General features: G+C 38.4%; 2 protein-coding genes across 3 annotated transcripts in view; one reads left to right on the top strand and one right to left on the bottom strand.

Annotated features, from left to right (window-relative positions):
* LOC126371530 (probable oligoribonuclease) overlaps window positions 1–18,832 on the top strand; it is a 185,646-nt gene that overhangs the window by 66,784 nt on the left and 100,030 nt on the right. The window lies entirely within an intron of this gene.
* LOC126371588 (spidroin-1-like) lies at window positions 3,861–9,636 on the bottom strand. The gene is made up of 5 exons (XM_050016908.1): window positions 9,624–9,636; window positions 9,177–9,209; window positions 6,827–7,540; window positions 5,937–6,229; window positions 3,861–4,007 (listed from the first exon to the last, which is right to left on the bottom strand). Exons 1-5 carry the CDS (start codon window positions 9,634–9,636, stop codon window positions 3,861–3,863), a joined length of 1,200 nt encoding a protein of 399 aa, XP_049872865.1.

The raw sequence follows: 18,832 nt of genomic DNA, 5'->3' as shown, positions 1-18,832 counted from the left end.
AGAGCAATACTGTTTTCGCTACCCAAAGCACATCCCGGACGGACACTTCAAAAAACTACTACACATTGACGTTATCGTACACGTGCATCTATGTGTGTGTGTAACGTCTAATGCCATTAAAGAGTAAAGTAAGACCAGGCGGGGGGGTTAAACCTAGCTTAGCCTCTGGCGGGGAGCAGAGCGGATACATTCTATACGTAGTATTATTCCTTAGTCTATGCCCAAAGCACAAGTATGTTGGTGGCATATTTCAAACCTCACAACTCCCACAATATTCCACAGGTCGTGTTACCTAGAATATAATGAACATTTCAGTAAGTAAAGACCCCTGAAAACGAGAGTTCTCGTATAAAATAAGTAAATGGGCAGCGCAGACAGTTTTTATAGCTTTAATGTGGGTTTTGTCGTGCAAATGTTGATTTTATATCGCCTTATTTCTCTTTTTAAGTTCCGAGCTCCGACCTTAGGGATAGCGCTATTAATCTTTAACTCTCATAAAGAAAAAAGGTGAATTCGGAATAAAAGGTGCTTTTGGTCGTAATTTCTTAGCGCGGTGACGTTTTTTCGGCATGCGTTTTGTTTCGTTTACATTATACCAAATAAAGAAGACATGTACGTGCATAAACTCACGCCCGTAATCGCTATTGAGGTGGGCAGAGCCCATATAATTAAGAGACAACTTGTAGCCACTCAATAGGAAACCTTAAAATTGATGTGAACATAATGGTGTCAGTTGATCAACTCATCGCCCGTGTAATGGTCCAGTGGTTGAGCGTTGGCTCCCGATTCGGAGGTCCCAGGTTAGAATCCTGATCTTCTTCTCCTAACGTGTGGGTTGTGAGGTGGATTACCAACCCCATCAACCCTGGTGTCAGGGTTACTACTGAACCGCCAAAGGCCCCTGACATGGCTCATGTAACGACTACTAACTTACATGTGTAAGTAGTAACCGAGACCAACGGCTTAACGTGCCTTCCGAGGCACGGATCATCTTACTTTTCAGACAATCTGGCGATCAACTGGTTATGTTCTAATCAAACTAGGGATCACAGAGTGATTTACGTGATATGTCCCCACCGGGATTCGAACCCGGGACCTTCGGAGATCGTGAGCCGAATGCTCAAACCACTGGACCACGGAGGCCGTTCCGAGAATCCTGGTGAAGACATGCCTGTGAAAAAAATCAGTTTGTAGGTTGATCACCCGACCGATATTCTACTCTTGGACAACAGTCCTGTCAGAATATTCACTGCAATGTTAAAATTGTTTTTCAACGAAGCAATTTCTAGCTCTTTTCTCGTCGCCATAATAATACCGGCGTAATGTAAGAAAGTATGATGTAACACCTCTATTATGTTGTAGAAGTGACTTTACAGGGCTTTTAGTCACTGTCTGAGAGTCTCCATTATATCCCGTGGTCTCTCGACTGCTATAGCCAGCTTTTAGTGCTTTAAGCAGGTAAAACAATGGCCTATTTTTTTAGTTGGTGATTAAGTAATTTTGTAAAAAGGTTCGTCGCCACTGGAATATAGAATTGGGTCGTGTAGATACTAGGTTCAAGATAAATTATGAAATTCTGATTACTAAATCAAGACAGTAGAACTAACGAAAAACATTTTCTTTTTATTAACTTATTTATGAATTTTAATAAAGAAAAACGTAATAATAAGTCCCATATTGCGTTTTTCTATGACGTCACAGTGTCCAATTCCATAGTAAATTTGTGATTTGACGTTTAGTAAAGAGTAATTGATTTGACTAGTAGCATGATATTTGCAGACCTCACTTTCATTGTGATCTGATCTCGTACTAATAACATACTTTTAATGTCAATTTTAAGTAAGCATGGAAACTTATGATGATGACGTTATCATATCATATTTAAATCCCGCATCACACTTTAATAATTCAGCCAACCTTTATATTAAGTATGAGTCTGTCTGTAGGGCGTAGTCGTAGTCAGGCGGTCAATTTGTAGTTTTCTTGACTAATTGTGGCTCTGCCTACCCCATTAAAGGCTATGGGCGTGTGTTTCCGTATGTGAATGTTTATTCATTATACGCCGTAGTGTATAACTATAGATTGCTTAATAGTTACTATGAATAAGTATTAGTCTTAGTTTATTTTGATCCCAAATCAATAGGTACCTACCCAATGTACAGGTTTTAATTTTCTGTTTCCTAATTTTAGGATAGTTATATTAGGTAGGTATATTATCATCATTGGCCTTGTACGTCTGTTTCAGACGATTTATGACGTCATTGCCTCAAAGAAATGCACTTTCTTTCGTGCCAGGCAATCCAATCCTAGAGCGGCAAACTTTAGAGGTATATAAACTATTATAATTATTACTTGTGTTTTGTCTTAGTAGTCATAAGTATACAACATAAAGCTTAACTCTACTTATAAAGTTTGGGGTGTTATAATATTGCGACAATCAAATAATACCGTAGCTTTTTACAGCTAAGTAGAGAGTGTGTGACTGGATTGAAATTGGCTTAGTTGCAGTCGGACTAATTGCTTAATTAGCTTAACAGCACCTGCAGATGCCATTTAGTTTTTGGCTTAAGCTGCTAAAGCTAAAGTTAATTGCTAAGCGTGTTGTGAACAAAATAAAACGGGTACATAATATATAGATAGTTACTTAGTAAAATAGGAAATAAATAAATTAAAGTCTCGTCTTCACTAGGCGACATTTGTCGACCGGCATCTGTCAAACATGTCATCCATCATTTGGGAGATGACACAATGCGTCTAGGGAATAAGGTTGGAAAATATTGACCTTCAACTAGTTTATCCATGGTAATCACGTTGAATAAATAAAAAAAGAAAAAATCGAAAAATAAAAAGCGTTTCTTAGCGACTCAGTGGATGGGCAAGATACCCTTGTTCTGCTGGTAGCCGCTGCTAGCCTAGTGTTCGTGGATGGAGTGGCCCAGTTTGTTGATCTTCCCAAGTTATTGTCAGTGTCTATCCAGTCAGCTAAATCAGCATATCGCTGTTTGTAGTTGAGTGGCCACAATGCGTCCAGCAGGCCTAACATGCGCAACGTGATAAAATTATCGATCAATTCATTAATTTTGTCTGTAAATTTCCACTCCTCGCGATCCCTTGCATCCTCCGTAGCTTGCTCCCATGACATGCTTAGAGTTTTCAACTTTCGGTCAACCGAGCGTCGCCACGTCTTTTTGTCCGCCCGGTTTGCGTTTTTCACGTGCACACCAGGTCAGAGCTCGTCGAGACAGGTGTTCCACAGGTCTTCTAAGGATATGACCAATCCACCGCCATTTCCGTATGCGGATATCAGCCTCCACAGTATTTTTCCCAGTCAATCTCCACAGTCTGTGTTTGTAATAGTTTTAGGCCAGAAGATCTTTAATATTTGCCGTAAGCATTTATTAACAAACACTTGGAGTTTGCCGGTTAGGTCTTTCCGGTTAAACCATGTCTCACACCCGTATTGGCAGACTTAACGTTGGAGGTGAAAATTCTCAGCTTTGTTCTTCGTGATCTTCTTCTATCGTGTGGGTTGTGAGGTGAATTCCCAACCTCATCAACCCTGGTGTCAGGGTTTGAGGGCCGCCAAAGGCCCCTGATATGACTCATGTAACGACTACTTACTTGATGTAGTGGACGATCTTCAGACCGGCTTTAGTTGGCAGAATGCGGCTCTAGCTTGACTGATGTGAGTCTCGACGTCTGCCTCCGTGCCTCCACCGGCATCCCAATGCCTAATAATTGGTCTATCATGTAAAAACACACTCCTCAGTGTGTCCTGGGAAATAAAACAAGAATAATTCCAAAAGTCAAAAAGCGTTTATTAGCGACTCCTTCGTGGCCTCGTAGCGTCGTTTCTTGGTTTAGCGGCGGTGGATGGGCAGGATGCCCTTGTTCTGCTGGTAGCCACCGCTGGCCTCCTGGTGTCCGTGGATGGAGTGAGCGCCCAGGTTGTTGAACTTCTCCAACTGCTCGGCCCCACCTTTGTAACCCTTCTGCAGGAATTCGCCCTGGAGGAAAGATGTAGGTAACTAAGTAGGTGCCAATTATATTTTACCGCATCACAAAACACAAAAAAAACTTCGTGTAGAATGATTGTGGATCTTTTTCTTTCTATCATATTTGCGATGAATATTAAAGACGAAAAAATAAACATAACATAGCATCATGCTTGCATCTCCGTAGGGGTAGGCAGAGGTGTTTAGTATATACAGTACACCCACTCCTCGCCAGCTATATTTAAATCCTATTTAATATGACTGACTCTTAATTGCAAAATATTACCTACTTACGTACTCTACTACTACGTAATATAATCCACAACGTTTAAAAACTCAATTCCAAATCTTTTTTCGAAGTTTATTTTTCATTTCTATAGTATCGACTGTCATCATCTCCCTAGCGTTATCCAGGTTTTTCACAGCGTCCTCTTACCTAACCTGAAAATTTAACAGGTCTGGTTTTTTGCAGAAGCGACTGCCTGTCTGACCTTCCAACTCGCAAAGGGAAAACCAGCACAATATAGGTTAGGTCACATACCTCCGAAATACATTTCTCGGGAATGTGGGTTTCCTCACGATGTGTTTCGTCACCGCTGAGTACGTTTCATTTATGATCCAAACATGAATTCGGAAACATTGGCTTAGGCCTATGCTGGGATTCGACCCTACGACCTCAAATTGGGCTACCACGGCGACCACGGATAAAGTTTTACGGTTGCTTTTCTTATACAAGTTACAAAGTCAAGGTCGATTTAACTGCTAGTTAATAAATAAATCTGAATTGATAATTATGCATGGCATTTATCGTCCAAGTATGAAATCAGAGGCGTTGTGGTTTATGAAACTAAGTAAGTACTTTACTTAACAGTTTCACCTTTTTGTCATAAACTGTCTGATAGGATATCTGTCACATAAGTGTCTGATACCATTATTATTGTGTTATGTATCATCACTTATTTAAGAGCCACGCTCTTGTCAGTGTAGTTTTTCTCTACTTTTTTAGGGAAACATAGGACAGTGGTTGCTCTCTTGCCTCGTGTGTTATGAACCTATGTTGATCATTATTTGAATATCTATATGGACTGACTCACTCATCACCAAATCTCAGAAACTACAAAAGCTAGCAGTCTCAAATTTTGCATGGGGTTTCTTCTAGGACGTAAGTGCTCACTAAGACAGGATTTTGCGAAATTCAACCCCTAAGGGGTTAAAAGTGGTACAGATTGTATGAAACATCTATAGTTTTAATAGGTGGGTTTCACGCGAACGACGCCGCGGGTAACAGCTAGTGTAATTAATATAAGTTCTAAATACCTAGATGTTGATATAGTTATCAGCAAATGATCAGATAATATTGAACTTGCCTTAAATACAAAGTCTAATGATGACTGTATAAGTAAGTAATTATTTTCGTAGTAAGTATTGATTCAAATAAATAAATTTCCTTTAATTGTATAATTAAAGGCATGTAATTATACAATTAAGGGTAAAAAATAATTCTATTCGGGTTTGTTTAGAATTATTTTTCAATAAAAATACTTAATTGAATTCTTATTTAATCGGATTCTGGTGCCTTTCAGACACAATACGCGCCGTATTATTCTGATGACTTCATCAAAATGTATGAAATGAACAAAACAAAAATCGGCCTTGTTTGTTCTATAAGTACTTAACACCTAGTGATTTTGATTCCGTATATAACTGAAAATTCTGACAACGCGTATGATGCGAAAGAAAACTCGTTTTCTCTGTCTGGTTTCAGCTTCAGTTGTAGTTTTCTCCTTATTGTGAAGGTTGTGAGGAGAATACCAACCTCATCAACCCTGGTGGCAGGGTTATTACTGAGTCGCCAAAGTCGAGTAATGTCTTAACTAAACTAGGGATCACAAAGTGATTTTTTTGTGATAAGTCGGGTTACTTAAAAAGTACATCACTTACCTTGTTCCCTTTAGCGTCATCAATCTTCTGTTCGGAATGATGATGTCCTTCCTTGCCCGCTGCGTTGGCATCCAAGATCTTCTCCTCGTGAGCACCCTTAAACCCTTGATGAGCGTTCTCACCAAAGGTTCCAGCATTTTGCCCTGCTACCTTATGGTCTGCTTCATCATGAGCCTCATCGTAGAAGCTTTCAGTCTTCTCTTCCTCGTTCTTGACGCTGGAGGTCTTGAAACCCTTGCTAGTGTGCCCCTTTTTGTGGCTCTTGGCTTTCTTTAGGGATTCCTCGTTGGCACCTGGTTAAATAAAAAGTTAATTGATTGGTAAGCAGCTAAATATATACCTATGTAACTACCTATATCCAGCAGTGGATGAACGTAGGCTGCTGATGATGTCGGTGTAGCATTCTCCATGCTACTTTTTAAGGAAAAATAGAGCAGTGATTTCTTTCTTGTCTTCCGCCACAAATGTTAATGATGAAGAAGCATAAAAAAATGGACACCTATCGGAAAACCGTCACTTTAGTACAAAGTAATAGTGACGAAAATAGTTAGTCTAAAATATGTGTAGGTACTTATCAGGATGAAAGACAATGGACTTCCATAATCACTGCTTACCCTGAAGAAAGTAGGCGTGAGTTTATGTATGTAAACATGTAAAATAGGTGTAGGTATGAGTATTAAGATGACACAGCTGCTTTTCTTATAAAAAATATCTACTAACTATAATATCCTATATAATTGAATATCTTATAAAATCCTGATCATTATCCTGAGCCCATTATCGACACCATTAGGTGCCTAGTTTAAGTTAATGTTCGGAGTTTAAATCGAGTTTAATGTTTTGAACATTTCAAGTACTTTAACGGCTCAAACTTAAGTGCTACGACTTACCATGTTTATCGAACTTCTGTCCGCCTTCGTAGAATTTCTCGTCACCAGCGGCTTTCTTCTTAGCTTCTTCATCTTTGTAGTAGCTAGAATCTCCTTTCTCAGCCTTAGCAGCAGCGGCTGCTTGCTGGAACCCCTCCTGACCATGCTTCTCCTCTTCCTCAACTTTTTTCTCTAATTTCTCCAAGTTCTGATCAGCGCCTTTCTTCTGAGCTTCTTCATAAGCCTTCTTGTCGATGAATCCGCCGCCGACTTGAGCTCCTAAGATTGGGTGGTAGAGTAGGCCTCCTCCAAGTCCCAGGCCGCCGACCCCCAAGCCGCCGATGCCTTGGTTGATGAGGCCGACGCCGTTTCCGACGCCCACACCACCACCAACACCCACACCACCAACACCCACACCTCCTACACCTACGCTGCCAAGCCCGCCTAACCCGAGCCCGATTCCTTGCCCCAGTCCGATGCCCCCGAGCCCACCGATCCCCAACCCCTGACCTAACCCAAGTCCACCGACGCCGTACCCGCCTACACCACCAACGGTATTAAGCACAGTAGACGCTGCTCCTTCGATTTGTTCCGGATAATCTTCACTTTCTTCTACTTCGTATTGGCTAGAGAGCGGCAATCCAGATCTTGCTTCCTCGCCGATCTCGTCCAAGCGCTCATTCACGTAATCAAAAGGTGTCTTCTCATTCTCGGCGAGGTTCGCTTTATGAAACACTTGCGCCATCGCCAACGTGGCAAGGGCTAGAATGAAAAGTTGTGTCAACATCTTGTAATTTACCGATCGTTACCAAAGTGAGACTGATGTCATTTCGGTATCGCGACGCTAATTTATAGTAAGGATAAATTCGGTGGAACGGAATGGTTTTTGTGTTGGGGTGTGATAGTTTTCACGGCGGTGTCTGTCAGGTCGTTTCCTTCCTGTGGTATTGTTTTAACTGGTCCTAATGAGAACGACACCTCGGGTACAATGCTGGCTGAGACCTTGCGTTCCAGTTCACTGGACTCGACAGCGGGCACTGGCGCTGCTTACGCAACAGCCTTGTTATGGGTGACACCATTTCTTTATGAAAATTTAAGAATGTTATACATTTTTTGGAACCATTGTAAAAACAACATCCCTTCTGCGTATTGATTTTCATTCTCGCAGAATTTTGGCTTGATTATATGCAAAGATTTTAATTTCAGCAGCAATTTGCGTCGGTCTCTGTCTGGCTTAAAGTAAACAACAGCATTTGTAATTGTTAGCGTGTTAGCTTTCAAAGTTAAAGTATGCAACCTCAAAATGTCTGTCTGGTAAGTTAAACAGAGTCCTAAAGAGTTATCTAATTAAAGCAGCCGCTTATAAATAACTATTAAGATAAACAAAAAAGCCATTTTGCAACGTTTAATAAATTGCTGATTAAGTATATTGGCCGTATTGGCCTTGGTTCTGATCGGACGATTTCACGTTATTGTTTTCACGCTTAAAATATATGTCGAGGGCTCAAGCAAAGGTTATCTTGCTATTATATGAAGTATGAATGAGTCACCCGGTTTTGGAAAAATAGGAAGTACCTGAACCTTGCCCTGTAATAGAAGCCCTATCATATCTGCAAAATGGGTAATGTTCCATTGAATTTTAACACAGAGTTGAGCTCAAAATTAATATTAAGTTTACAAGTGTGCCATACCGTGATCAGGGGGGTTAAAATGGCCACATCGAAGCAATTCATCTAAGAAAGCAATGTTGCAATTTGACATTTGCGCATATGAATGTGAGTGCGCAATGCAGACATATGTCAAATAGCAATATTGCTTTTGTAGATGAATTGCTTCGATGTGGCCATTTTAACCACCCAGATCTAGGATATTTTAAAGAAAGACCAGGTCTAAAGTACTCTAAACCGGCGAGTATGTATGAAGTCTTTGACGAGTGTGGAGGAAGTGAAGGTGGTGTGTCAGGGTCTTAGTAAGAGGAATTCCGTGGCATCTGCCTACCCCAATGGGAAATAGGCGTGATCTTATGTATGTATCTGTATCTGTAAGTGTGCCATCGTTTATGTCATTAGAGAAATTGATGAACTTTTGCATGCTATAGACTATAAGCTATATAGATTAAAAGCGACGTTATTAATTCCATAATATCTGTAAAACCCTGTTTAATGTGAATAAAACATTTGAATTTGAATCTGAATGCTTGTAAAATGCGTAATTTCCACGATTGAAATTGAATTTCGGTGCTGCAAAACGAATGACAAGTACTTATAGGTGATGTATGTACATCGCCATAGTTTCCGCAGTGAATTCCAGTCGGTTGCAATTAATACGCTCTATTTGTTGACTGTTACCTACGTTGCATCGTCATTATAACAAGCCGTGGATAATAATATACCAGTAAAAACAACTAGTTTGCCATACATAATGGAATCATTTAAAAAGTGGCATTAGTTAAATTACTCATAATCAGGCGAGTATGAGTACTCTAATGTCACTTTTTACTTTCTTTTTACTTCTCTGCCTTGATCTTGAGATCTTGACGTACAACGCCAAATACGGAAGACTCGACACAAGCCCTCCTACAACTATACATTTAATTCTGCTGGCCAGTTATTCTGTGCGCCATGTGGCCGAACCTTCAAATCGAAGTTCAGTTTTGCTAGCCACATTAGAGCCTATCATAACATCGACCTGGGATAGACATATAGGAGTCGCCGTCGCCGGACACGGCTTGGATGATGATGATGACTTCTCTGCCTAGAGACCACGGGGGCTCTTCCCCCATCCCCCATAATAAAATCGGCCAGGAGGCCGAGTTGACGTAACGTCATCATCATCATCAGCCCATTGCCGCCCCACTGCTGGGGCACGGGCCTTCCCTATGGATGGAGGGACGTAATGTATTTTTCTATTAATTTTCTTTGGTAAACTCTTCTTCTTCTAAAACTGCCATACCCTATCGGGCGTCGGCGACCACCACCGCAAAGTCTTCCCTATTCTGGGCCAGTCTGGAGAGCGTTGCTGCGTCCCTATTTTCAGTCCATTTCTTAATATTATCAAGCCAATATATCCTCCTTCTACCCCTTCCCCGTTTCCCATCTATTTTCCCTTCCAAAATTTCCTTCAATATGCGGTATCTGGTTTAGTATAGTGTGTTTGGTAAACTGGGCCCCCTAAAATAAAAAGCAATTGTTGAAATCCGTGCTGGCTAAAGAGCCACCACGGAACTCCACTTACTACGATCCTGACACACCACTTTCCCTTCTTCCACTCTCTTTAAAGACTTCATGCATGCTCGCTCATAGAAAAAGTTATATTATTATTTTATTAAGTGATATTTCAGTGAATGTGAAGTGATATTTCACCTGATTCTCTGAAAAAGTAATATGATTCCGTGTTTCGGAAGGCACGCTAAACCGTTGGTCCCGGGCTACTAGCCCAAATACCTCCACCAACCCGCAGTGGAGCAGCGTGGTGGAGTGCTCTATACCTCCTCCGGTTGATTGAGGTAGGGCATGTGCCCAGCAGTGGGACGTATATAGGCTGTTTATGTTATGTTTATGTTTATTTCAGTGAATAAATTATGTCATAATAAAAATATTCAGTAAAAAATTAAAAGTTTTTTTTAATAGGTTTGGCACTGGATATATACCTAATTGAAAGTTCGTTTTGTTTCTTATCATGTCAATTATCTAAGAAGCTAATATTGCTAAGTAGTACCTATCTAAGTATCTACTAAGTTCATATTAAAGTCACTTTTTAACACACAGTTTGCATTATTACATGAAACTGTTTTTAATTTTCTTTTATCTTTCTTTACTTAATTGCTGTAGAAAATAATTAAGTATTTACTCCTACTTACTTACTTTTTAAACTGTTTAAAACATTCGTCAGCTATATTGGTTCTACCGGTTTTATCCAAGCGCCTTAATAAATATATAGAGCAACGAGTTTGTAATTTCACAACAAGGCAGCTTTGCTACTTATTCTTGGCAGGCGTAGATTATGTCGTAATCTCGTTATTTAGAGCAGAAGCCTTGATTATGAAGGTGGTTTATTTAATAATTATAAAGCTGGGGAGAAGCTTATAGGATAGTTATTACGGGTTTGTGGTTTTAACATCTAAGTTTATATTAAATAAGAGTAGGGTAAATAGGTGATACCTATGAATTAAGGTCTTAACTTTAAGGTAAACTATTGTTTTAATTTATAAGACTTTGGTTAATAAGTTTTTAAGTTAAAAAAATATGTAGTATCGTCTTAACATAACAAATACTTTATTTCACACACAGGAGATACAAAATACAAAACAAAAGAGAAATAGAATTTCTTTCAGGAAACCTTTTAATAATAGGGAATAGGGAGATATTTAATATAGTGGAATAGTGCAGCATGGGAATACTTGTAAGTACATATAAAAAAAACAAAGATAGATACACTTACGAATACATAATAATAAAATAATATACATAACTGTTATAATAAATAAATCGATCTTCATTATCATCTGCCTTTATCGTGTGGTTGATTCCGTTTATCGCGGGGTTGACTCACTTAATCTTCTTATCGTGTAGGTTTTGAGGTGGAATACCAGCCTCATCAATCCTGGTGTCAGAGTTATGATTGAGCCGCCAAAGGCCCCTGACATGGCTCATGTTACGATTACTCACTTACATCAGTAAATAGTAACCGGGACCAACGGCTCACCTAATTTGACCATTTGACAGGTCCAGTTTTTTTTTATAGAAAAGACTGTCTGTCTGTATAATTTTTGACGGTTTGAATGAATGTGTTTGAGTTGCTGGTTCAAATCCCGTCCGACTCAAGACTTTTTAGATGTAATTGTCTCTTTATGAATGCATCTGTTTAGCAAGTACCTACTTACCCAGTCAAATAGTTAATGCTATTCGCTGCAAATGTATAATAATTCACGTCATAACAAAAACCGAAAGCAAATGCTTACACCATGAACTTTGTAAGGCGTCCTCGTATTTGAAATTACTCCCTACCTCCCACGAAACCTTTCACGCACAATATCAACTAAATTATCTTTATTAAATGGACAGAAATTCGCAACACTTTTTCAGGAGGCAATTTAAGGCTCTCGCCTCATGTAGAGGATTTTCTTTGCCGCGGCGCCATCTTGAACGCCTAATTTAATTCCGTCACCTTATTTCGTCCTTATACGTCTAAAATGAAATTTTATTCCTAAAGAGTCTTCAGCCTTCTTGCTCATATAGGTAAGTAGGTTCAAATATTTTCGAGTAGATATGTTTTTTCTCTATACTCCTCTTTAGAAGTATTTAATGATATTTTCCCCGGAACATAAATGAAGCGCTATTTTGTTCCGGGGAAATAAATAGGTACTCAGCTCAAGGGAACAAAAGCCGTGTGAGGTCACGGGTAGTTATTATGCAAAATGACACTGCAGGATGTCGTTAGGGAAACATTAAAGAGAAAACTGGGGATAATTAAGAGTAATAAGAGATTGTTAGGAAGCTGGAAAATGTATGTAATTTCCTTATAAATTAATATAAATTCAAATATCAGTACTTTATTGCACTAAAAAAAGGTTAGCTTGTCTGCCGGTACACTTCGGTGAGTGTGCGCTGGAACTTCACGAGTTAATTCCACCCACTCCATTCCATCTACGGACAATGACGTCTACGTCAGGAAGCATTTCATCCTTATGTTGTCGATATTCCGCCAATCCGCACTAAAAGTTTTGTCTGTTCCTTTTTGATGCGAACAGCAAAGGACTGGAACTGTCTGCCTTTATAATCTGGGAGTCTTTAAGGCTAGAGTGAATACGCATTTGCTAGGTAAAACTAAAACAAAATATTTAGTTACAAAACAGACTTCTTCTCTTGTGTGAGCTGTCAGACCAATAATCGACCTCATCAACCCTGGTGTTACGGTTATTATTGAGTCCCAAAAAGTGCATTTTATTTTTTGAGACGTGACTTATTGTAGATTTGCCGTAGATGGCATTAACTACTTGGCCGGAGCCAAAAAGTGCATGGCAAAAGCCCTTATCGCTTATAGACATAGTAAGTAATTAATTTAAGTTCTTCTTCCCAGATTTCCTGCAATAGATATCAAAAATGTTTGCTCACCAGGGAACCAATAAAGTAATTGAAAAAGTCGAAAAATTGTATGAAATCTTGGATGAGAGTGGAAAAAGCGAAAGTGGTGGGTCAGGAATACAGGATCGTAATAAATGGCTTCTGCCTACCCCAATGGGAAATATGTGTGACCTTATTTATGTATATAAAAGTCGGAAACGGAAGTACGTCATCTGTAAAAACATATGCAAATATAATCGTGATACAGCCATCACTCGAATGAATCGAAACTCGAAATATGAATGGCAATGTATCTTGTTGTCTATGAATCAAATCTGACGTGTTTCTCATCGCATTGTGTCATTGTGGCTATGATAATAAGGACCTTTCTCTTTATAACACGTACTGCAGTTTTTTGCACACTTGCTTTCTACAGAGCAATACTGGCGTTTGGAAAGTCCATCGCTTTATGAACTTTAGAGTTTAGAAGTTAGTGAATGCACACGACTTCATTCAATTGTTACTGGTTTGATGACGATGATGTATCCTGGGACGTTACCCTAGTTGCTGATATTATTTTTTTAAGAAGAAATACAAGACCTTTTTGTAAAACAAACTGTGATTAGATATAGAAGTGTAGATAATGTGTTTAAGCTCTTGGCGAACTGTTTTGCAGTTTGGCGAAACATAATTGTTGTAAAACCGGTTATGCGCATCTCCCGATGTTTTAAATAATTCTCAATGGCATTTAAGAAAATTGGAAAGCTCATAGATGTATATAGACGGAAGCGTTAGAATGCCCAGTTTTACAAATAAAGGTTTACAAGGTTCGTCGGAGACAGCACCATACATAGTTTTTATATAACTTTTGGGCAACAAATCCGTCCGGCCAAGTAGTTCATGCCATTTTCGGCAGATCTATAATAAGTCACAAAAAAAACTTTTGCCACTCGACTAAATATTATGGCTTGATAGTATTCCCGACGACCCGATTACTCTAGCCATAGAGGCAGCCAATCAGCTCGCGACACCAAACAGTTCAGGGCCCCGATACCGACCCCGCCGGCGTGGTCGACGATTTCCCTCATTCAGCGCTTATCGCTATCGACCCACTAGGGTCGATTAATTCTTTCAAATATTTTTCCTCTCAGACGACGCCCTGAGCCGAGGTTCGCGCCCAACTGGGCACCCTCAGGCCTGTTGTCTTAAACGTTGTACCGGGTGAGAGCCTTCAGCGCTCCCCATTTGTCCGGCCAAGTAGTTAATGCCATCTGCGGCAAATCTACAAATAGTCACGTCAAAAAAAAAACAAAAAAAAAGTTTGATAGTAAGTATGCATATACTACGGCAATTTTCACGCGACGCAAGGTCGTAAATAGTATGGGTATTGTATGTAATCCGCTGATTCTTAACACACGAAACCGCCTCGCCGCGCGGTTTACTGCTACAAAATCCGCGGCGTGAGAGAATCGCCTTAGTTATTTATATATATATATTTGTACACAATACGACAGACAAAGGGAACCTACATGTAGAAAAGTGAGAGATATTATGGAAGGATGATGAATGGCGATTTGGTTGTTTACATAAACAGCCTATATACGTCCCACTGCTGGGCACAGGCCTCCCCTCAATCAACCGGAGGGGGTATGGAGCAAACTCCACCACGCTGCTCCACTGCGTGTTGGTGGAGATTTGGTTGTTTATGATACGAATTTAGGATGGTTTAATGAATGGGACGGAAAAAAGGTTTAAAATATAAGGTGGTTGTCTATTTATTTTATTGTCGTCGGAATGTAAGGGGCATCAATAAAAAGGAGTCAAGATAATTAAAATATCTCTTTTTTATTTTATATCCCGCATCCATAACATAAACGACCTATATGGGTCCCACTGCTGGGCACAGGCCAACCGGAGCGGGTATGGAGCATACTCCACCGCGCTGTTCCACTGTTGGTGGAGGCGTTTTTAACGGCTAATGGCTTAAATGTACATAGAAACAGATAAGTTAGGCTAGTGGTAAAAACGATCATTGCGCCATTGATCTGTTTACGAATACACAAAAACACAATTTTTTATCAAATCATAGTTAACCATTCAGAAAGTGAACGTTTTTAATTACTTAAAAGATATTTTAATTATTCCAGATTTGATTTGATTTCGGAACTTTCTAACGTAAGAAAATTAAAAATAAATTGAAGATATCTATTAGAATCATTTTATTGCCAAGTATGCTCTATTCAAAACTCTTCAATCATTTTATTGCAGGTAAGTACAGACATTTAATATCATTGCAAATAAACATTAAACTATTGAAGATTTATCGTCAATCAACCAAAGTGCGCTTTCTAGACGGCAATGAGTTACCGAAAAATTACCGACGATGAACTTTCTCCGAACGACATTCGTTGATAGAATTGCCTATACTACCCATAAGCCTGGCTTTCGACGTAAACTTTTTTTCGAGGGGAAATGCCTTATGCATGCCCTCTCGCCGCGAGGGCCGCAAGAGGGTTATTTCGGGCTCTCATCGACTAAAACCCCCCGATCATACCCCGGATATTCCATAAAAATATCCCACTGATGCACACCATCATCATCTTACCGTGTGCCTTCTGATGCGTAAGGGCGACTTAATCCGCGGTTCCTTTCCATGTAAGACCCAGAGGGTAGTGTTGTTAGATAATCGACTGTATATCGATTAATAATAATCGATATTTTTTTAAGCCTCCAAATATGCAGTATCAATACTATCGATAGAGAAAATTCTACAATTATATCGATTGTAATCCTATAATTCGTGGCTGACTTTGCAAATGGACGTATTTACAATATTTTGCTAAAATAATTTATGTATTATTGACAATAGCAAAAGGTGCAAATCAGATTCGCCAAAAATTTCAGATACGTCAGTTAGCGACATCAACGACGAATTGTTACATAATACAATCGATTTAATCATAACTATTGCAATTATTTTACAATTGATAGTGTCGATTATATCTAACAATTACATTATAATTTATAATCCACATAATTGTAGAATTTTTAATCGATATTATCGACAGATATATAGATTATTTAGGGGTAAATAATCGATTATTCGGCAACAATACCAAAGGGGCTGAGGTTGGCGTCCGATACTATTTGTGCGGGACGGAGAGTTGCCCTAGTATTATTCTTTATAAATAAGATAAGATTCTTTATTTGCCATAAATGCAGTGTGACAAATGTTACAAAAATATAGTTTACCGTGCATTTAAATTATATATTATAAATCATGCAAATAAAATTTAAAATAGAAAAGTGTCAATAATAATCATACAAAGGTCCTATAATGAAATTAATCGTTGTACAGATTTAAATAAATGTCATTAAATAAATTCACATAAACAAAATTTAAATTTATAAAAGTCAATAAAAGAATAAAGAAAACTAATAAAATAAAAATAGTAGTACAAGTTTTGGGCCGATACAATTTAGTTTGCCATCGACACGATAAGAAGAAGTAGTACAACAAAAATATTATAATTATATTTTTATAATAATTAAATATAAATATAAAACATAAATATTTTATATATTTATTCTATGCCCCGGTGTCCTTACCACAGTCATGGCACCAGAGCTATATGTACTCTCCGAGACAAATCTACAATAAGTCACGTCAAACAGAAATGATAAGTGGGTCCGATTGTTAATTGAATTCTTTCCGATTCAAAGCGAATTTCAAGATTTGAAGTGGCTGTCATCAGTAGCTTGATTGCTATTGACGAGATCCGTACTAACATTATAAATGCGAAAGTAACTCTGTCTGTTTGCTACACCACTGAACAGACAACATAGCCGCATCATATAGTATCACGCCTGTGTTTATTTATCTATTTATTCGGGACAACAACAGCATAATTATTTGTAAATTACAGCCTTGAGATTACAATTATTGCCAAAAATCTATCCACTTAAAAATCATAGCAAAAAAAATGGGAGCAGCAGCGTTGCAATTACAACATTACTTAATTGAGATTTTATGCACGAGAAAAATGTTTAGTATTTTTAAGAACACTTTTTATGCGGAATATAATATTAAACAAACTAGTTAATATATACTGAATGCATGTTTATAGTTTCTGAACAGGGTTCAGAAGGCTAGATTGAATCATTTCATCTATAAAAGCTATATTTCTATTTGACATTTGTGCATATAAAAACTAGTAAGTAAACTAGTAAATTGCTTCGATGTGGCCTTTTTAACCCCTACGTGTTGTCACTAGGTGAAAAACAAATTACCTACCAATGATGTTTTTAATTTATTGTTCTTTGGTTATATACTTTCAGCTAAACACATAAGTTCATAAATGAAAAGTACAGATTCAATGTACGGCCTTATGACGTTTGTTCTGTGTGTCAATTAAGCGTGAAGAAGATTAAAAAGAACAAAACCGTTTGAATTAGTGGAGTGAAATAAATGGAGCTACAAAAACAGTGACAGTGATGTGTATAACAACACGTGGACAGAGTGTCTTCCCCTTCAATTAAATTAAGATGATTCAGTGGTGGTATGTTACATACCCCCTCCGGTTGATTGAGGGGAGGCCTGTGCCCAGCAGTGGGACGTATATGGGCTGTTTATGTATAATAATATGTATGTTTATGTTCAGTGGACAAACAGAAATAATATTTTACTTATAGTAGTTTAGGTTAAAGATAAATTGCTTATTAGCTTGTAGGCTAGATATAGCTAGGGTATTCTAATGCTATATTTCTTTTTATATTTATAAATTCTTTTTTTTAATTAAAATATTTAGTTTAGAGAACGAGATTTTTATTAAACGTTAAAACATATTTTTTTTACAAAAACTTAACAATTAAATATTCTTAAACTTAACATTACAAATAATTAAAACTAAACTACTAAAACTAAAAACAAAAAGAAACAAAAGTACATAACTACAGGCTCAATCAAAAATGCTTTGTTTTAATAAAAAAAATAAGAGTGAAGAGTGATGAGGTAACAAATTCACACAGTTAGGTACTTTCCCATTTATAATAATTAAGTATACGCAGCTACCTTCGACGCAGACGAGGTCGCGGGCACAAATCTAGTGATTTATACAGCAACTCTCGAGATTGAGAGGAGCTGTCATCAACTGATTGCCATTGAGGGGTATTAGATAAATGGCAGTTCATTTATCATCTGGCACTCGGTGTGGTGTGGCGCTGACAAGGGTATGAAATCACTGGATTTCAATCAGCCTATTAACTTTTTCTCGCTTTTATTATGGTTTATCAAATTGATTTTCGGATAGATATATGGCTGTTGCGATTTTTTTTTGACTTACACAGGGTCAGGTGATGTTATTTTTTGGCTGAAGGGTGTTGCATCATCACGCTTGTATCCCTAATGGAGAAGGCAGAGGAGTATAGAGTACGGTCACGAGCATTTATATGTATACACTTTGGTACCATGTCTCATTAACTTTTTTGACAAATTGAACTGTAAGTCTCACTAAATGTCAAATATGTTAGTGCGACAGAGTCCTAAAGTGGTACATTATATTGCTCATGACTGTATGTTGCTGTAAAATCGCGCAGTACGGTAAAGGTATTTAAAATCGTAAGACTCACTAAGTGATGGTGGTAAATGTCCGAATTGTTGTTCCATAGTCATTCATTTCGGACTTTCACAGGCAGGGACCAGATTAATGTTGTGGTTTTTTTCTTCTTTTTTTGACGTGACTTATTGTAGATTTGCCGCAGATGGCATTAACTACTTGGCCGGACAAATGAGGAGCGCTGAAGGCCCGGTACAACGTTTAAGACAACAGGCCTGAGGGTGCCCAGTTGGGCGCGAATGTTGTGGATTTACTATTGAATGTGGGTTGCCTCACGATGGTTTTCTTCACCGCTGAGCACGTGATAAACATTTAAGAATGCATTCGAAAATCATTGGTTCTGTGTTGGG

Source organism: Pectinophora gossypiella, chromosome 12 (genome assembly GCF_024362695.1).
Source record: "Pectinophora gossypiella chromosome 12, ilPecGoss1.1, whole genome shotgun sequence".
NCBI lineage: Eukaryota > Metazoa > Arthropoda > Insecta > Lepidoptera > Gelechiidae > Pectinophora > Pectinophora gossypiella.
The sequence above is the reverse complement of the archived record's forward strand: the minus strand, read 5'-3'. Positions and strand labels throughout refer to the sequence as shown.